Source organism: Alosa sapidissima, chromosome 22 (genome assembly GCF_018492685.1).
Source record: "Alosa sapidissima isolate fAloSap1 chromosome 22, fAloSap1.pri, whole genome shotgun sequence".
Taxonomy (NCBI): Eukaryota; Metazoa; Chordata; class Actinopteri; order Clupeiformes; family Clupeidae; genus Alosa; species Alosa sapidissima.
The window spans coordinates 4199405-4220982 of record NC_055978.1 but is presented as its reverse complement, the minus strand read 5'-3'; the positions used below and the strand labels follow the sequence as shown (position 1 = coordinate 4220982).

Sequence of the window (21578 nt, the reverse complement as noted above, 5' to 3'; positions counted from 1 at the left end):
ACGCAATTGGATAACACTATACGACCAATGTTTACTCGAATGATTCCGGACTTCGACGCAATTGGATAACACTACTGACCTCCAACGTTGCAGCGCTGTCATCATCAGTTTAGCTTGCCTCTGGCCCGCCTATATCAGATACGCTAATTTGATTGGCTCCACGCGGGATGCAAGGGGTAAAAGTAACGTGCATCATTGCTCATTGCCAGAGTGTCTCGCAGAGACAATTCCATTGTGCTCTCGCGAGAACTCTGGATTTCCAGGGTAGGTGCATGCTGGAATAGTACCTGCAAGTTCCCCAGGAATCTGAATGGCAGCTGTGCCATGTTGTCCTTTTTTATCTAGCTGAAATGATGCAGCTTGTTGTGCAAAAGAGGAAGCCCTTGCTTTCCAGTCAAGCTTGTCGGAGAGGATGTTGAACAGTTTTGTGCTGAGTTCCTCTCTCACCCCTCCTGTGGGTGGGGGTACCTTTCTGTGTTTATTCCAGTGCTTAACCACAACTTCCTGTACAAGGGCGCAGTACAAACTACTGGCTGCGCACTCAGATGCAAATGGAAGTGTCAGGTTGTCCTCATGCCCACACACACCAAATGATACAAACCTCCATGAGAGCCCTCCTCCTCCTCTTCCTCCTGCTCCATCTCCTCATCTTCCTCCTCCTCCTGGTCTTCCTCCTCCTGTTCCTCCTTCTCCTCCTCCTCCTCCTTCTGCTGCTCATCTTCCTCCTCCTCCTCCTGCTCCACTTGCTCCTCCTCCTGCGCCTCCTTGCTGTCTTGCCTAGTCTTCTCTGCTGTCCGCCTGCTACGTACCTACAGTACCTGTCTAACCAGGTGATGAAAAGAGGCGCTCAGGATGAAGGTGCTAACCCCTCACAGCCCCACAGCCCTTCCTCTTCTTGTCCATCCTGTTAGGGATGTTTGTTTGTGGCAGGTGGAAAATCTGTCTGGCGTAATTAGTGGTTTGAATGTCTGCCCTACAGTAGGTGTGTATGTGTGTGTGTGTGAGTGAGTGTGTGTGTGTGTGTGAGTGTGAGAGAGAGAGAGAGAGAGAGAGAGAGAGAGAGAGAGAGAGAGAGAGAGAGAGAGAGAGAGAGAGAGAGAGAGAGAGAGAGAGAGAGAGAGAGAAGTGAAATGAACATCATTTGCCTCTTTTGCCCGTCCAGCATAATCAAAATCTGTCATCTTCATCTCGGCTATCTATCAGTCAGAGGGAAGCAGAGGGAAAGGCCCACATTCAGAGAGAGCGGTCATTCTTGCGGAAGAGAGGACCTGCAGTGCATAGGCAACTGGTCAACTGGTTAGCTTAAATACCTTGATGGGAAGCCATATCCCCTCAGCCTGATTCAGAGATCCCTGTGTATGTGTGTGTCTGTTTGTGAGTGTGTGTGTGTGTGTGTGTGTGTGTGTGTGTGTGTGTGAGAGAGAGAGAGAGAGAGAGAGAGAGAGAGAGAGAGCGAGAGAGCGATGTTAAGAGTCCTGACATCCTTAATCTTACATGGCATCGAACCCAACAGACACCCAAATCTGATTGCATCACTTTGTTTTTTTTTTAAGAACAGCAGCTAGTTATGTCATTCTCTGGCTGTGATGTTATCCAGCCAGTCTAGCCCTCCCACACAACACCAATAGGGGCCCCAGCACATCAACCCCTTGCTGTTCCTATCCTCTCATGGAGTGTAAGTCATAACACTCAATGACTGGACCTGATTTGTAAATACTGAATTGGGCCTCTGGAATGCAGTGGATGGATTTTAAGGGATATGCTTTTGGCCAGAGTGTTTTAGGCTTGTTTTGTTTTGGTAGGTATCACAGGCTGTATTGTTGTCGGCTCTGTTGGTGGCAGGCCTGTTGAAGGCTCTCTTGCCAGATTTTGCCCGGCATCTCCATCTCCAGAGACCTTATCTTAATGTGTGTTTGTGTGTGTGTGTGTGTAGTGCTAACCTAAAATTCACCGGCAATATTGCTGATGCACAATGGGAATAGCATTTTGAAAAGGTGTCAAATGTTTTTTGATGTTAATTGACTAAACTAACATGGTCTGCCACTTAATGTTTGTGTGGGAACTCGGGATTTGAAACATGGTCCACAAGCCAAAAAGCCTACTGTTGACTGTTAAAGACTGCATTTGGTGCATTCGGTACATGGTGCATGGAACCTAACGTCCTGTAGCAGTTCGGTACGAATATGCGTACCTTTACACCCCTAACAAACACACACACACACACACACACACACTTGTAACACAACTTATCAAATAATTGTCTCAAACATCAAAGCAAACTAGTAAAATGTATCACCTAAGCATAAAAAATAATCCTACAAATGCTGTGGCCTACCTGAAGAATGAGGCCATTAGTCTTGCAATGTTAAAGAGACAGATGTATGCTCTACATGTTTCGTCTCTTATTCACTCTCTCCTGTGCCCTGCTCTCTCTCTCTCTCTCTCTCTCTCCCTCTCCCTCTGTCTTTCTCTCTTTCTCTCTGTTGTAATCCATCTGCCCTCTCAATACTTGATGAACGTAATCAATCCACTACTGAGGAGCAATGATCATGCTGGGCTTTCGTAAGACTTCCTTAATCCAGCTTGGGAAGGCCTGCTGGCTGCTGCTGTCACTCAGAGCACAAGGCTATATATCCTGCTGCCGTTATACAGTGTGTGATCCTGGTCAGTATTGCTCTGGTCATCCCAAGGTCATCCATGCCAGAATCTTGAGGTCAATTACCCAGAAGCTCATGCACTGTTCCACTGGAAGCTTGCATGCTATAGCATAGGCTATAAAAAGTAATATTGTGTAAAATAATGTAGTTTTCAAGAGTCCAAACAGTTACAGTCAAACTGCAAAACATCATGGTCAATGGGTTGGTTGGGGTTGATCTGATGTGGTCAGATATTCATTATATTTGGAACATTATTGTGGTGATTTGGTGTAAATGTGCTTGGAAATAATTATGAGAGTATTTGACTGTGACATTACTAAGTTCCAGCTCAATGCCCCCTGAAAGGGAGGCCCAAAAGTAGGGATGTGGATTCACCCTGAACGCAGTGCTGTGGTCAGTGGCGCTCTTTGACAGGTTGCCGATGGATTGTCGAGCGAGGCCAAGCCTTGTTTGTGGCGGATTTCACCATAATCACAGTCTCGCTCCCTAGACTCTCATTACTCTCATCACATTTGATCCTGCATGGCCAGCGTGGCCTGAGTTAGGTAACGCTAACCTCACCACTAATCCCAGAATAAGGGTTTCAGCTCAAATTGTGGGTCAACCGTGCTAATTGCAGACAACTGTGTTATGTCAGGACTCGATGGTAAATAGGACTCCTGGGATGAAGTGGATGAATTTTTGAGGGATGATGTGTTCAATTATTATTTCATTATCGAAACAGAAGTACGGTCAAGTGTACCCTTGCTAAGGTTGACATGTGACCCATCTCCCTCTATTCAGCCTTACTTCAGCATATCAATCAGTGCTGTCATTCCTTAGGCTTAATATAGTTATATTAATAATAACTATATTAGTATAGTGTATTACTAGTATATTAATAGTTGCCTATATAATAGTCATATAGGCTACAGTATGATGCATAATAAAACAATAAGAATACAGTAATAGAAACTAGAAAAGAAAAAAATACACCAGATAACGAGACGGGTGAGTGAAGTGATCTGTGAACTCTTGGTAATGGGGTTGGCTCTGCCCTGGTCACCTCAGCAGGACACTGGAGCCTTTCGTCTGCCTTCTGTCAACACCCAGTCTCCGGATGTGTGTGTGTGTACCCAGTCAAAGTGTCATACTGTGAAACACAAAAATGATTTACTGTACCACTGCACTCAGGGTGCAACCTGATAAAGATGGCATTGCTGTGGCATGCTGTGGGTGACATACTGTGGCCCAAACAGCCGTGTGTTTGGCTAGAAACAGAACGTTTTGTGATTGGTTGTGTTTTGTTTTGGAAGGGAAAGAACAGCCAGGGCCGGAACTGACATGTTGCGAAGGCAAACTCATTAGGGCCCATTTTCATCATCGTTTTTCTCTCTCTCTCTCTGTCTCTTTTCTTTCTCTCTCAGTTTGCTAAAGCTCATTAGTGCGGGACCGGACGCTAGTGTTAGCTCGCAGCCTCGGCCAGCTTTTAAAAACAGATCATTACTGCGGGCCGCACTGATGGAGCTTGCGAGGCCTTACCACCCCCCCCCCCCACACACACACACACACACACACACGCACATACACACACACTACACTCCGTGTGTCCCTCATTGCCGTGGCGTGTCGCGTGTGCTGCATTAACACTTCACGCACACCCAGTATGTGTGTCTGGCATCAAGGCACACGCATGCCAGCCGGTTCACAGGCCTGTTGGCGCTCGCCTTGCCAGCAGCTCTTACAGTGTGTGTGTGTGTGTGTGTGTGTGTGTGTGTGTGTGTGTGTGTGTGTGTTTGCGTGTATGTTTATGGAAATGCCATGCAATGTTACGTGTATGTCCACACATGCCACAGATAGCTGCACACATGTGTGCATTCGTGCATACTGTAGATGTGGTGGTTGACTGCATCCACTGTGCATGGAGTATGAAGATGTGTCCGGCTGACATACAATCAAAGCAGCCCACAGAGGATTTGAGAGGCCTGGAGGAGTCTCTACATGCCTGGCGATGAAAAGTAGAGACTCATGCCTGATTGGCCAGCTTTAGGCCACAATGCTGTCGCGGTACACAATGGGGTTTTCTGGGCAGCGAGTAAGTGACACTCTATACGCCTCAGCTCACCCAGTCACTGCCTACAGCTGTAATTACAGAACCAGCCCTAGCGCAGCCAGAATGTAACTATATGCAATACTACACACACACACACACACACACACATACACGTCCATGCTAATGCCTGCTAATGTGTGCTTGTGATTGCAGATGCACACCCACCCACACACACACAACCACTCTTTCAAGTAGATAAACATACCTGCAGAGAATAAATGCACACAGACACAAACACACCCACATATATGTGTGATGAACTTCCCCCATGTTGATAGCTTTAAACAAAAAAAAAAACAATAACACATTGTTTTAATCAGTTTTTTACACCTCATTGTGTCAAATGCAGTTTGCCAATAGGGATATGATTAGTGAGCCTCACCACAAGTTAACAACTCTGCGGGGAAATGAGACAACTCGCAGGGGGGGGGGGGGGGGGGTAGAGGGCTCCATGGGTCCCATTTTACACCGCGCCAGTAATTTACTCTAATTAAATTAGCAATTAAGACACCCACGCACACAGGCAACACAGAAGAGATCAAAAATAAATAACCTGAAACGGAGCCGTGTGTGTGTGTGTTTGTGTTTGTGTTTGTGGCTGTGGCTGTGGCTGTTAATGGCACGCGTGCACCAGCGAGTGCTTCACAGAGCTCCACGGGAGATTTTTATTTATTTTTTTTGTAACTCAGCACTCTGTATAGTGTTCTTTTTTTCGCTCTGTTTTTTCCTCACAATATAAGGCACCGTTAAAAAGAGAAAGATTTGCTGGGACTGACCTACATAGAGCGCATAGGGAGTAGTGGAGAGGATGCCGCGGCAACTAAAGCTGCATTTTAATCAGGAGGTGCATCATTGTGGAACGCCATACCGTTGCTAACACACAATCAACTAAATGTGTGTATATGTGTGTGTTTGTCTGTGTGTGTGTGTGTGTTTGTCTGTGTGTGTGTGTGTGTGTGTGTGTGTGTAAGGTTTATATTGGCCATGAAGAAAGGGATGTCCTCTCATCTCCTGTGGTGATGCAGGATTTCAGGATGGACAGACAGACAGACAGACAGATAGATGGATGGATGGATGGACAGTATTGAGCAAAACACAAACATTGCCCATTTATTCCCAAGTAAACCACTCTTCTCAGTGTTTCCCACAGAATTTAATTCTATTTGTGGTGGTAGGTTTGCAGAATTAACTGTTTTTAACAAATTAGCGCAGCATGGTTATGATGCAGGTTTAAGCACGATTTAGCCAGTGGACTTTTATGACAACAATTGCAGGATTGTTAATGTTTTCTTTAAACATGCATGTAGGTTTGTTGAGAGACAAGGGTAGGCTGTGCAAAGGTGCACATATCTCTACAATGAACGAATTTCATCCAATTTAAAGTACAACATGCAGTCATTGTGTGGTGGTCAATGTTGATATTGTGGTGGGCCTCCACAAATAAGTCAATGTATAGAAAACAGTGCTTCTGAAAGCCAAGGGAACAAAAAGCTTACCCGATCACACCGCAGTATTATCTCCCAACATGTCGCTCATTTGTCTCTGGCGTGTGAGGATGCTTCTACTGTATGTGTGCTATGTCCTGTGTTGTCTTTTGTATTGTGGCTGTGGCAGCTTACCCTTTATCCGAAACAAATGTCTCCCTCGGGAGACCTAATAAAGTAACCTTGAACTTTGAACCTTGAGGTCGATTGGGGGGGATTTGCCCTCGGGCTACCGCACGTGTAGCCGCCACTCACTTCCTGAACTACCTTGCATTCCTCCATGGCTCATTTCCTGTGAGTGTGAGATGATGCTGGAGACATGCGATGGTCTCCCCTCATGTTTGAGATGATGAGCCCAGAACTTTTCTTTAAGAGTGATCAGGCAGCATGCATCCAAATGCATTTTCCAGATCTCCAAATGCATTTTCACTAGTATTGCTGCATTTTTCTCTTGTCTTTTTTGGGAAATTCCAAGCTATAAGAAGGCTTCTGGCAGGATGCAAGATACTTCTGGCATTTTGGACCATTTTACAATGCAGGTTACCTACATGTACATTCATTGCGTGTATGTATGTGTGTATTAGGCGCATTGTGTGTACATCGTAGAGCGACAAAACCGTGTATTGACCGTAGTGCCCAATAGCCCAATTATTCAGAATCAGATCAGTGCTTTACTAAAGTAGAATGAAGAAAAGAGACACATTCCTAGATATAATCCACCCCTTTGTATTAACCTCATAGCGGAAGAAATTGTGCAAAATCAATGTATGAACCTTGGTTAATAGACGGGAAATTATGGTAAACAGCATTGCCCCAGTGGATGGAGGTTTAGTGCTCTCCATAGAGGTGCTTGTTTGGGTCTGTGTAATACATCACTTACTTGTCTCTCTCTCTAGTATTCTCGCTCTCTCTCTTTCTTAGTAGTCTTTCTCTCTCATATTAGTCTCTCTCTCTTTCCTAGTAATCTCTCTCTCTCTCTCTGTGTGTGTGTGTGTGTCACTGTATTGTCTCTTTCTGCCCTTTAATTACCTCATGTCTCATTTCCTCTGCATCTTCCCACATCTTCTTTGTTTACATCTCTCACCTGGCTCTCTCTTTCTCTCTCCCTCCCTCTTTCATGCCATTCATCTCTTATGTCTTTGAGTACATGAGTTACACCTCTCTTTTTACCCCTCTGGCTCTGGGAATGGTATTTGTTTGATTGGCTAGAATAGGAATCAACCTCTCTCTTTCTCTTTCTCTCTCTCCTTCCCTCCCTTCCTTCCTCTCTCTGAGAGCGTAAGTCTTTGAGTCTGGTTACAGTAAGAAGTAGGGCACGGCCACTTGTGCTGGCTCCTTCTCTGAGGTGCCTGGTGCCAGCCTGTTGGATGTGATAGGGGCCTGTTGGCAGTGGGCGCAGCTGAAGCCCAAGAGGTTGGCGTGCCATCTTTGCTCAGAGTCGTCTCCAGGTTGGCATCCCCCCCCCCCCCCCCCCTCTCCATCCTCCCCCTCAGCAACTCAGTGGCAGGAGCTGTTGTGGTAACACACTGTTCTGTTGGCTGTTTCTCTTATTTTCATTCACTTAAAGGCAGCTTGGTAGTCACTGAAAGGCAATGTGTGAATGTCTTTTTCTGTGTGTGTGTGTGTGTGTGTGTGTGTGTGTGTGTGTGTGTGTGTGTGTGTGTGTGAAAGAAAGAGGGAGGGAGAGAGAGAGAGGCTGTGTGTGTGTGTGTGTGTGTGTGTGTGTGTCAGTGTGTGCTCCCAGCCATTGAATAGGATTTATGTTTTCTTAATTAGCAGCAGTCATGGCCTCTGTCTAACTCCTTTCCCTTTTGTTTGAGGTAATTCCTTAGACTGTGGGAAGCCAAGCACACACACACACACACACACACACACACACACACACACTCACAAACATACAGTACATATAACCACAAATACAATTTTACATTCTGTCCTCTACCTTCTTTCTTTCTACCTTTTTCCCTTTTCTGTTTTTCTCATACCACTTTCTCTCTCTCCCTCTCTCTCTCTCCCTCTCTCTGTCTCTCTCTCTCTCCCTCTCACTCCTTTTGCCCTCGGTGTGACATTCCAGTGAGTTCTCTGAAGTGGCCCAGTAATGGCTGCGGAGATGAGTTGAGATGCAGCCCTGTGGCCAAGAGTGCATCTATCTTTCTCTCTTTCTCTTTCTCTCTCTCTCTTTATAAACATATAGATTTAAACATATATAAAATAACCATAGATAATAGAGGACAAGAAAAAAAGAATAGAATGTATGTATCTCTCTCTCCCTCTCTCTCTCTCTCTTTCCCTCACCCCCCCCAGCCCCCTCTGTCCAACACCCCTGCTGAGTGAGTCTGCCAGCCAGAATGCAGCCAGGGCCCACCAAAGAGCCACTCTGGAAGCAGTTGAAAGGGGGAAAAATCGCTGAGTGCCTGAAACCACAACATCTTACTCTGGAATTGAGATGGAGGGAGGAAAGATAGCAAAGAAACTTGATAGCAAAAGAGTGCAGGAGAGAGAAAAAAAGAGAGAGAGAGTGAGAGAGGAGAGAGAGGGGGAGAGAGAGCGAGAGAGAGAGAGGACGTTGGAGAAGAAATTAATTGCAGAAATGGCACCAACTTGCACCAAAGTTGAACTCCCTTAGTTCTCACGCTTAGCATCCCTAGGCTTAGCGTAGCCTTAGCCTAGCAGTGATTGTATTGGAGTGAATGAAACTACAACAGCGAAAAGGTCATGTTGAGCAGTTCAATGTGAACACGAGCCACGGCTTATACAGCACTCTTCAATACGTCGTCCCCAGTGCTGCTAATGCACTTGGCTCAACTGAAGGGGAGCAGCAGGCTCACCCTGTTATGAAATGTCACACACACCCTCTCCTCATGTTCCTCATGTTCCTCATGTTCCTCAGCCTCCTATGAACAGTATGCAGAGGCATGACTAAGAGGGGGGAAGTAAGAGTGCAGGGCGTTATCCAGAGATAGTCATCTGTCTTCTCTCAAGGGCAGTTGGGGGCACTTTAGTGCTTCACTCGTCATTGCTCCTTCTCCCCCTCCTCCTCCTCCTCCTTCTCATACTCCTCCTCTTCCTGCTCCTCCTCCTCCTCCTCCTCTTGCTCCTGCTCCTAGCCTCCTCGGGCTCCTATCTAGACCCTGCGCTGAGCTGCGCTGCGCCTGGCATGGATCATCTCACTCCCCCAGGCATAGGGCTGCCTGTGGCTGCAGCGCAATGTGCTAAAAGGCTATGGCCTCAGAGGAATTCATCACCCTACCCTGCCCGTGTGTGTGTGTGTGTGTGTGTGTGTGTGTGTGTGTGTGTGTGTCTGTGTGCACACCCAAGTGTCACTGTTACTGCCACTGCTCTTGTGCCAGTTCCAGCTCCGTGTTCCTCGTGAGGCGTTAATCCCCTGTGACGGACGCACGGCCCCCTGACCTCTCCGGCTTGCGTCCCTTTGTGTCCTGCAGGAATGTGTGCCGTGTGCTGGGGTGGGTGGGGCTCCATGGGGACCTGGGTACGGAGTGCAGCGTGGCCCAGAGTGGGGGCCTTCTCCTGGGGGAACTTTGGGGGAGAGGTTGGGGGTGGGGTGGTGGGGGTTTTGGAGGCATGAGCTGGAAGATGGCACATTAGGTCACAGAGGGGTGAGCAACGGCTGGTGTGTGTTGCACTGACGAATGGGTGAGATGGGGGCAGGTGGTGCGTGTGTGTGTTTGTGTGTGTGCGTGTGTGTGTGTGTGCTGCACTGCTGTAGGGTTGAGATGGGGCCAGGTGGTGTGCGTGTGTGTGTGTGTGTGTGTGTGTGTCTGTAAGAGAGAGAGAGAGAGAGATGGACAGAGAGAGTGTGCGTGTTTGTATGCGCCTGCATGCATGTGTGTATGCGTGCGTGCCAGTGTGTGTGAGAAAGAGTGTGTGTGCTTGACTGTATTTCTGCATTCCCTCCTGTATCTGGGTCACCCGTGGCTTGGGGGGGGGGGGGTAGATTTTTTCCTGTGGCTGGTCTCTGGTTTGTGGTGCAGGGGAAGCTCCACTCTTTCACAGGAGGGAAGAGGTGGTGCAGGAGGATGCGCAGAAGCACATGACCCTTATGAAGAAATCACCCCTCATTGGCTCTTCCCAGACGCTTATCATTGCTGATTGGTTTAAGGGCACATCACTTCAGAATTAGCACAGCCTGTATGTATGCAGTTGTATCTTTACAGTGTAATATTGAGCAGAAGGTTATTGTGCTCTGAGATGGACTGACAGGTGAGATTAAGTGATAAAGAAATAAAAAGATAAAGATAAAGAAATCTCGCTAAAGGAAGTTGACACAAGGAAATGTTGCAGCTTGCTTACCACAAGGGAAGTGTGTGAAGTCACCTGGGGAGGCGTTCTGCCTTTACAGTTTAACAGAATAAATGCTCTACTCCTTTGGTGTTTATTCAGATGAATGCAAAGTAAAGCGCTGTGTGATACATTCAGCAAGTGTGTGTGTGTCTGTGTGTGTGTGTGTGTGTGTGGGGGGGGGGGGGTGGATGTGTGTGTCAGCTCACCTAACTAATGTTATTCAAAAGATAAGAATCAGGAAATGGGAGACAGCTGCTCCTCATATAACACTGATTTTCCTCTCCCAGCTCTCCTCATGCAACATTTGAACTCTGTGTGTGTGTGTGTGTGTGTGTGTGTGTGTGTGTGTGTGTGTGTGTGTGTAAGTGTGTAAGTGTGTGTGTGTGTGTGTGTGGTTTACCCATAAATACATCTCCCATTCAAACACTCAAGCTTACTTTCCACTTTGAAAGCCTCTCATCTTGCCCGATTGAAAAAAAAGAAAAGAAAAACCACCTCAGGCAGTGTCTTCAGCCAAGCTCTTGGACACATCTCCTCTGTCAAACAAATGGCTGTCTTCCACTTACCGACTCTATGCCTGGCTCTAATTCCTTGTTGAAACAGAGCCTCTTAAAGCCCAGCCTGTAATGCCGAGTGGCACCGCTCCCCTCCTCTCCTAGCGTGTGGCTAAACGTAGCTTTGTGCCTTTGCTGCTGAAGTGTGAGAGAAAGTGGAATAGAACATTATGTCCAATATTCCAATATGTGGTTTAATGTTCTGCATTATACCCAATATTCCAATATGTGGTTTAATGTTCTGCATTATACCCAATATTCCAATATGTGGTTTAATGTTCTGCATTTCTCATTAGTGGGTCACTTTGATACTAAAAGTATGATTCTATGTAATGACTGTATGATATCTGTACTGTCCCTGTGTATATCTGTGTGTGACTGTATTTAGAGATAAGCGGGAATATTATGACTTTGCAGTGTTTCACTGTTCTGCATGGCTGCGTCAGTAGCTATCTGCTCCGGATTGCCAGGTTGCCACTAATCAGGGTCTGATTCAGTGTAGTCCACGTGAGATGGGATGACCAACGCCATCTCCCGTCAGCCTGGACGGATACTCCCCGAAACAAGGAACAGATTGTGTGCGCACACGAAACCGGTCTAAAAGTCAACGAATCTCCTGAGAGTTACAGATGATTTGAGTAGGCTACAGGTCTGGGTGTGGGGGATCACCATCACTGGGTTGCTAAATTGGACAATCTGTCAAAATTTTTGAGACCAGTCACTTTACGGTAACCAATCAGGAACATAAGTCTATGAGTTTATATCTCAACATGTATGTCTATCTATGTTTCTGACCTATGGGTTATGTGTAAGTGTGCTTTGCAATTGTCTGCTACTCTCTGATACTAACATGTCTGAGTGTCAACCTGTCTCTGCTTGAACTACTAATTGGCATAGGTTGTTCGGAGCTGCAAAGCTATTTGAATCTAAGAAAACATCCGCCTTATCTGCGTTGTTAAGGGAAAGTTAACTTACAGTACTTGGCAGCTTTGTCTGTCTGTGGCAGCCACACATGGTCAGCAGCATGAGTTGGGCCAAACTAAGATAAAGGTGGGGACACCTATTCAAAACATCCCATTGCTGCTAACATTGTGTGTCAGCCAATCAAAAATACCACAAAATAATTAGAAGAAAGAATCCGTCTAAAAGTATAGGCTACATGTTATGTGTGTTGTATGTGTTGCAACTAAAGACTGAGTTCGTTTTGTCTTTGTCTTCTCTCCTGTCAGTCGACATGAGGCCTGAGTGAGAGTGTGTGTGTGTGTTGGCCAGCTGATTTGCATGAAGGTCACATATCTCTTACAGACTGTTAACTAAGAATACACATAAGAAAGATGCTGTTAACTGTATTGAATTGTTTTTTTTTTTTTTTTTGCTTCCTCTCAATAAGAGAATTATTTTTGGGGTTTTTGCTTGGGATTCAAACTTGTTTGATTTACTGAACTCAACTAAACTAAAGCCAAGATTTTGTTAAGTGTTTGAAGTCTAATTCCTTCTCTCCTGTTGAGTTGTTCCTTTCCACAAAGGTAAAGGATATTCTGTGGTCACCATTGAGGGCACTCTTGCTGGTACGGTAACACTAACACACTTACTGTAACCATAAGGTTCAGATCTTCTCTGACTTAGCTGTGTGTGTGTGTGTGTGAGTGGTTGTTATATCTGCACTTGAAGGTCAGGGAGCCAGTGTAAAGAGAGAGAGAGAGTGGAGAAGAGAAAAGACATTTATTACACTTGAATTATGAAGTTAAAGATATTTTATATCTAAGTTTGACCAATTTGAAGGTGTGCTTCACAGATCTGCTCACAAGTAAGGTAACAAACCACCAATATTTGATTAAGTGACTACCCATTGGGAGTAGTCACGCTTGAGTTGTATGACTATGGGTGTAGTTACACTTGACTTACAGTATGTAGCCACTGAAGTATATAAGCACTCAGAATGCACTCTTAGAATGTAAAACTCTTTGTTTCAACCAGCTGTGCTGGGTTGCAAAGATTCAATATAATTGGATGATTTTGATCACTGGCTCCTGTCTCATCTTCTTGATTCCAAATTGATTTACCTAACAGAATTGCGAGAGGTCCCGGGATCCCAACATCTGGGGTCAGAACGAGCTTTCTGAAAAACCGTACATGGTGAGGTCTAGGACCTTGGATTTGGAATCCTGAAAGCCCTTGGTTGTCTGAGACAGCAAGGCGAGATGGCTGATCTTCTGACCCCCGGTGACGGGATCCTACTGAAAGGAAATTCTCCTGAGACGTCAGAGCGAGAACCAGTGATCAAGCAAAAAGGCGAACGTTCAGTGAGTAAAATAAAATTAAAATAAAAAAAAATCTCCTCCGGAGGGAGTCGAGGCTATTTTGTAGTAGTAGTCTTTGGATGAAAAGAAACCCAAAGCGAATAGGCTCAGGGGTGATTCATCCTAAATAAGAAAACTACTAGGAGGGCTATTTGGTAGAAGTAGTCCTATGATGAAAAGAAACCCAAAGCGAAGAGGCTCATGGGTGATTCATCCTAAATAGAAAAACCTAGGTTTATGAGATCCTATTGATATTTATAAGGACCTCTACGTAGTGCTCATTGGTGACAGTTTATTTGCGATGAACTAAAGTGTATATTTATTATTTACAAGGTTAGCCTCAAATTACATTGATTGAATCAATGACTAAAATGTCATAGGGATCGCAATTTCCTACATCATCCTCCAGCGTTTTTTATATACATTTTGATATCTGATATCTCCGCCTAGGAATATCTGTTGTTTTAACTAAATTTAGTGAAGCTTTGCAGGGAAAATTAAATGCTGTGTGATGTGCTATAGAGTGTTGGATGCCTGGACCAAAGCATCAAGGCCATCCTTGCTCTCCCCAATCCACTACAAGTCACAGGAGCACATATGCGAGGCGATGGGTATGTGAATTATGTCAGATTACATATTCCAGTTTTGGCTTACATTTTCCAGTTATAAATTTAATGAAGGGCCCATAGAAAGTATGACCATTTTGCTTAAATACAGGCTAATTGTTTCTCCAAGCTTCCTGCTCCCCATGCTAATAGAACCTGACCCAAGTTATCCTGTTCCACGTGTAGGCCGCAAACACTGGAAGCCATGCGGACGCTATGTTCCTGCTTCTAGGTAGACACAGATGTGTTTTGACTGTTGATTGGCTAGGTGTGTAGGCCTTGAGCCCTGCCAGGTCCTGCTTTGAGTGAGGCCATCATACACTATGGTGAGCGACTGGCTGAATGGGCGACAGTGGAAGGTTCTGGATAAAAGGGGGGAGAGGGGCACAAGTGGCAGAACTTTAAGCTTGGACATTGGGGGCCAGTTTAGCAAAGTTGTAATCTTACCAACAGCAGTGAATTTATCAAATTGTTGATGCTATGACGCACTTAGCTCTAGGACACAGTGTTATACGCGACAACACTTTAGCTGAGGGAATAATCGTGCAGCCTTGCTGCAGATCATAAGGGGGAGTCTGATTAAGAGTAGTCTGATAACATAGACAGCTAGCTCTTGCTATCAAGTTATGATTAAATATAGCTTTTTCTTTCATGGAGGATGAGAGGTTGTTGATGTTCACTTCACTATTCTGTTTATTAACAACGCACCCACTGCAGTTGTTATATTGGTATTCTTAATATTTTTTTCTCATCATTGACATGGAAAAGGTTTTTACAACTTGCAGCTATGCAAACCAGTGTCAAGATGATAATGTGGTATGATGACATACATACTAGACCATATCGTTTACAATTATTTTGGATACAGCAATCCAAAAAAAAGTCATGTACCTGCTTATTTGGATCTGACTAACTTTAATGAAACAAGTGTATAATCATTTATATTTTGTGCATTTTCCCAGTGGCACTATTTGATAAAATGTTCCAGCCATAAAGGCTGAAAAAGGGGGACTGAGAGAAAGTGGAATAGAACATTAGGTCCAATATTCTAATATGTGGTTTAATGTTCTGCATTATACCCAATATTCTAATATGTGGTTTAATGTTCTGCATTTCTCATTAGTGGGTCACTTTGATACTAAAAGTATGATTCTATGTAATGACTGTATGATATCTGTACTGTCCCTGTGTATATCTGTGTGTGACTGTATTTAGAGATAAGCGGGAATATTATGACTTTGCAGTGTTTCACTGTTCTGCATGGCTGCGTCAATAGCTATCTGCTCCGGATTGCCAGTTTGCCACTAATCAGGGTCTGATTCAGTGTAGTCCACGTGAGATGGGATGACCAACGCCATCTCCCGTCAGCCTGGACGGATACTTAAACCCTAACTATTTCCTTGTCTAGTTAGAGCAGCTGATGGATCTTTAGGTGAAGTCATGCTGTCTCTCCCTTGATGCGCATCATTGTAAATAAACTCTGTTCCTGATTTTTCATACTATTGGTCTGACTGGGTCTCTATTAAATCTATGGTATCAAAATTACCATCAATGCCTTTCAAGTGTCTTGGAAGCCCCTACGCTAAACACATGCCTAAAGCTGATGATGCATGGGGCAACTTTTTGAGCATTGTTGCTGGGCAAATGTTCCTCATTTCTGTGGTTCTGGCATGTTCCCGTTGATATTGGGAAACAATTTATTTCTTGGAGAACTGTAATCAGTAGGCAAATCATCATGATCATGCAGAATACAGAATAAATGGAACTGGTTGTGTGGTTGCCCAGCAACATTGCACAAAAAAGTGGCCCCATGCATCGTCACCTTAACTCTCTCGGCCTCACAGTCTTCTGTTTCACATTGGCTCTGATGTTCATGCTTGTTTATAGTTTTTACTCATAGTGGTCAGTTTCTCTCTGACATTGGCTGATTTTCATGCTTGTTTATACGTAGTGCTTACTAGTGGTCAGTTTCACTCCCACTGTTTTCCCATTCCCGTCCTTTTCAGTCTTTTTTCTCTGGCCTTGGTCATGAGGATTAACCACGATAGCAATCAGTACAGTCTACATGCTCATGCTGACATGAAGAGCTGTAAATGGACACATTCACAGGAATACACTGATGCACATGCAGTTGCATACAGTTACATCAGTGGAAATTTATGCTTACACTCACAGCCCCCCCCCCCCCCCACACACACACACACACACACAGACTCTCTCTTGTGTTTATTTATGTGCTCACATAAACAGTCATTTGTCCTCTCTCACTGTCATATTTTCACACACACACACACACACAAACACACACACACTCCCATCATAAGCACAGCAGTAGCCTTCAAGTTCATGCGGCATGACTGGCTCTAGTTTCCTCAGATGCTCTGAACAGTGGGATGTTCAAACTCTCTGACTCAGTGTTATTTTCTTTCCAACTGTCTTCTACCCTCCACTCGCTCCCCTCAAACACACACGTACACACACACACACACACACACACACACACCCTCTCTTTCCAAAGCAAATGGGTATTTAGGATATGGGATAAGATGTTTTTGGACGTGTCAGACATATCAGACATGGGTCGCACGAAAAACCAAGCCAGCTGTCAGAGCTCAATTTAGTGGCATCCACTGTGCGCCATGTGTAGACACACACACACACACACACACACACACACACACACCACAGTCACACATACACACACACACCTCCCGTCCTGGTAGCAGCAGACGCTGGCTGATTAATTGTACTGAGCAGGGCTGGAATAAGCAGACACAGTCCATTACACCACTGCCATTGGAGAACACACACACACACACACACACACACACCCACACACACAGACAAACACACCAAGCAACGAGTCCCACCTCCCTCCTGATAAACAGAGAGAGCTCTTCTTCTTCTTCTTCTTCTACTTCTACTTCTTCTCTCTCCCTCTCTCTCTCGCTATCTGTGTTTCTGGAGGTGAGGAATGGAGGATGCTCTCTAATTCATGAGGGATGTTTTAATCATGGGGCTTCGGTTGGCTCGCCGCTGGCTTCAGAGAGACACGCGTGGGCGGCCATCTTGCCCCGTCGTGGTAGCCATGGTGTCCCTGTCTGTGCGCAGAATGGAAGGAATGATGGGAGGAGAGGAGAGGAGGAAGTGGAGAGAGTTACAGAAGGAGAGAAGAGGAGAGAATGCCAGAGGAGAGGAGAGGGTGATGAGAAGAGAGAGAGTGAAAATGAAGGAAGAGAGGAGAGAAGAGAGTGACAGAAAAAGAGAGGAGAGGGTGATGGGAGGAGAGGAGAAAGAGTGAAGGAGGAGAGTAGAGGATAAAGTGACAGAAGGAGGAGAGGAGAGAGTGATGGGAGGAGAAGACAGTGAAGGAGGAGAGAAGAGAGAGTGAAGGAGGAATGAATCAGGATGGAGCTGCGTAAGGCATATTTGATTTGATCCAGATATGTTTTCTACACATTTCATGTACTCATATGCATCATGCACACACACACACACACACACACACACACACACACACAGAGACACAGACACACACACACACACACACACACACACACTAACACACACACACACACTTACATATACCAATATACACAAGTAGGGAGAAACCTCGATCCAGTTCACATGCATACACATGCCGACAATGTAATGATTTCATGTCATGCATAAACAAGACACACACACACACATACACACACATACACTACATGTCAGCTATTGCTCAGTAAGATGCATTTTAATGTCAAAATACAGAGTGCGTGTAAGATGCATTGACACACGCTCACACACACGCACACACACATACACACAGAGAGACGTCTCTGCTTTTTGTGCATGGGAATCTAGGTCAGTGCAGTTCAGGGTCAGGCGAGGATCTCTCCCCTTCGATGGACACGTTGGGGTGGAGGACAGGAGGAGGAGAGGGATGAGAGAGAGAGAGGGGGGGGGGGGGGGTGGTAGAGGGCTGAGATCTCTACTGTGCTGTGCTGTGTTGTGTTGTGCTGCACTGCAGTGACAAATGTTGGGCTGGGACGTAGATGAAGGAGTGAAACACTGACGTGTGTCTCACAGCGGGAGAGAGAGAGAGAGAGAAAGAGAGAGAGAGAAAGAGAGAGAGAGAGAGAGAGAGATGCCCCGGGCGTCTGAGCCGCGATGCCAGGAGACGCACGGAGACGAGAAACAACACGGTGCCTGAGAATTGAGAGCCGCCACTCACCGGAGATGATTAGCGTTCGCAGAAAAAGACCGTCTGTCACTCCTCTACTCCTCACTCTCTCTCTCTCTCTACCGTCCCCTCCTCTCTCTCTCTCTCCACCACCCCCCCTTCTCTCTCTTTCTCTCTCTCTCTCTCTCTAACTCTAACTCACTCATTGATTACCTATGGAACTCCAGCACCAAAACTACACCACCCCGTTTAAGGTTTGCCGACACAGAGACTGTGGTTAACCTACTGGTGCCAAGACAAGTGGGAGAGAGAGAGAGAGAGAGAGAGAGATAACTGTATGCTGCTAGCTTTAGCATGCAAAGTGTGTTTGTGTTTTTATCAGTTCATGGTGGAGGACCTACGCAAACAAGACAATCACTTCACATTGTGAATATGCAGTAAGGTCTTCAGCTACACCCAGTTCTACCCCAACTAATTCCTCCACCACCACACACACGCATCTCCAAATCCTTCTCTCTCACCTCCAACCCCCCACCACATCACATACTGTTAGATTAAATAAATGCTTCTGTAAAAGTGAAGTCGGGGGATTGTTGCATCTGTTGTGTCGGTGGTTTAGCGGAGCGATTATGCAACGAGTTCGAGTACTGAGCAGGCAGCGGCTGATGGCTGGTGATGATGAATATTCATCACCTGGTGCAGCTGAGGCTCCGCCATGTGTGTGTGTGTGTGTGTGTGTGTGTGTGTGTGTGTGTGTGTGTGTGTGTGTGTGTGTGTGTGTGTGTGCGTGCTTTGCCCTCCGTCACTTGCAGAGGGCATTATATCTGCCAAGCCCACTGCACCGGTCAACTCTGCACCCCAACCCACTGCACCGGTCAACTCCGCACCCCACCCCAACCAACCACAATCCACCCCACCCCAACCCACTGCACCGGTCAACTCCGCACCCCACCCCAACCCACTGCACCGGTCAACTCCGCACCCCACCCCAACCAACCACAATCCACCCCACCCCAACCCACTGCACCGGTCAACTCCGCACCCCACCCCAACCCACTGCACCGGTCAACTCCGCACCCCAACCCACTGCACTGGGCCACTCGACTGTAGCGGTGAGTGAGAGTGGTTGTAGTGGACATGAGTCATAGCACAGGCATGGTGGCGGTCGCGTGCTAACCAAACGGAGCTCCAGCGCTAGGCCAAAGCAAACGCTGCTGGAACTGCTCTCAGGATTAGACTAATTTCACCCCATGCCTCTGCCTCTCTCCACACAAACTCTCTCTCTCTCTAAAACTTTATAAACTCTCTCTCTCTCGTCCATGTCCCTTAATTGTCTTTATAAACTCTCTCTCTCTCTCTCTCTCTCTCTCTCTCTATCTCTCGTCCATGTCTCATGTGCAGGCTGCAGTGTGGACCAACACCACCACCACCGACACCAGTGGGCCTGGAGCAAGGGAGCGACGCTGTGCCTGCTAAGGCTCACCGCCAAGGCTACCGCTAGTGCTCCTCCGAGGCAGAGAGAGGCAGGGAAGGAGACGACATGGCGGCGTCCACCATCGGCGAGTACTACGCGGGGAAGAGCGTGCTGATCACGGGCGCCACAGGCTTCATGGGCAAGGTGCTGGTGGAGAAGCTGCTGCGCTCCTGCCCACGCGTCTGCGCCCTCTACCTGCTGGTGCGGCCCAAGGCCGGCCAGTCTATGCAGGAGCGCGTGGACGACATGATGAAGTGCAAGGTGGGTGGTGGAGGCCGGAGGTGTGTGTGTGTGTGTGTGTGTGTGTGTGTGTGTGTGTGTGTGTGTGTGTGTGTGTGCATGCCTGTTTGTGTTGTGCGCCTGTGTGTATGTGGACAACATGATGAAGTGCAAGGTGGATGGTGGAGGCCAGGGGCGGGTTCACCACATGGAAGTGGCTCGAAATGCTATTGACTGTGTTTGTGTCTGTGTGTGTGTGTGTGTGTGTGTGGGCAAGGGGTGAGGGGGTGGTGGGTAACATGGTTGACATTGTGTGTACATAGTTGAAACCATGTAGGGATGTGTGTGTGTGTGTGTGTGTGTGTGTGTGTGTGTGTTGGTGTTGTGGGTACAGATGGGGGAGGGGGGATGGGGGAGAGGTGCCCAGCGGTGGGTTCACATGGGGCTGCCCAAAAGGAAGTGGCTGCTCGAAAGTTGATGGGGTGTGGAGGTGTGTGGAGGTGTGCGAGAGAGGGACTGACTGAAAGAGAGAGAGAGAGAGAGAGAGAGAGAGAGGTTGCACGGTTGACATTGTGTGTGTGGTTGAAATCATGGGGGAAGTCCCTCTGTGTGCTCTTGTGCTAGAGTCAAGATGACCTTGACATTACCACAGTGATTTAGTGCGAGTTTTATGAAGCCTGTGTGTGTGTGTGTGTGTGTGTGTGTGTGTGTATTTCTGTGCATACACACTTACGATGATTGTGGCATGCCTGTGTGAGTGTGTCAGCAGCATGTGCCTATCAGTGTTTCAACAAAAGGGCAGGATTTGAATGCAGGCCCTGCGGTGAAGTCAGATTTCCCTATGAACATATAACAAAACCCTTTTTACCCGTGTTGCCATGGCGACAGCCACCCGGGCAACCTCACGCGTAAACACCTGCTGTAGGGGGCTGAGCCCACGCTCAGGAAGGGAGGAACTATTTTCAAAGTTAGTGGTGCTCCTTGTGCTTGTCACGCAGAAATTGCTGAAGAGCAGCAGCAAAGACAAAAGAGTGTTAGAGAGAGAGAGAGAGAGAGAGTAGATAGAGATAGATAGATACTGTAGATAGATACTTTATTGATCCCCAAGGGGAAATTCAAGGTCTCAGTAGCATACAGACATCACACACAACATGCACTTACAGCAGAAATGGTAAATATAAGTATAAACATATAACCAAACTCCACTGTACAATAGAGACAGTAAGAGATAAGAAAAACTAACAAAACTAAATACTAAATATACTATAAATTAAATGTATAAAATCCAGTGTGCTTGAGGGTGATCAAGCATGAGACGCTTGTAGTTACAGGACCTGTAGTTCTGTGTGCATGGTGAGGTGCTCAAGAGAGTGAGTGTCATGGTGAAGGTGTAAAAAGTAGTCCAACAGTAGTCCTTTAGTTATGTGTGCATGGTAAGGTGCTCAAGAGAGTGAGTGTCATGGTGAAGGTGCAAAAAGTAGTCCAACATTAGTCGAACAGTGCAACAGTGCAAGAGTAAGGTCTAGAGACCAGCATAAATAATATGGACAAATAGGGGAGTAAAGTATAATGTAGACAAGGTAATATAAAAAACTATACAAAACTATAAAACTATAAAAAAGTGCAAGAACAGGTTGAGGTAATAGGGTTACAGCTATTCAGTATTGTAGCAGAAGCCATTGATCATGTGTGCTAATATAGCATGAAAAACAGTGTAGCAGGA

General features: G+C 46.2%; 1 protein-coding gene across 1 annotated transcript in view; it reads left to right on the top strand.

Annotated features, from left to right (window-relative positions):
- LOC121697870 (fatty acyl-CoA reductase 1-like) overlaps positions 1-21578 on the top strand; it is a 47169-nt gene that overhangs the window by 7013 nt on the left and 18578 nt on the right. The window contains exon 2 of the mRNA XM_042079657.1: positions 19564-19897. Within this exon, the coding sequence (XP_041935591.1) occupies positions 19703-19897 (195 nt within the window). The 5' untranslated portion in view covers positions 19564-19702. The remainder of the gene's footprint in view (positions 1-19563; positions 19898-21578) is intronic.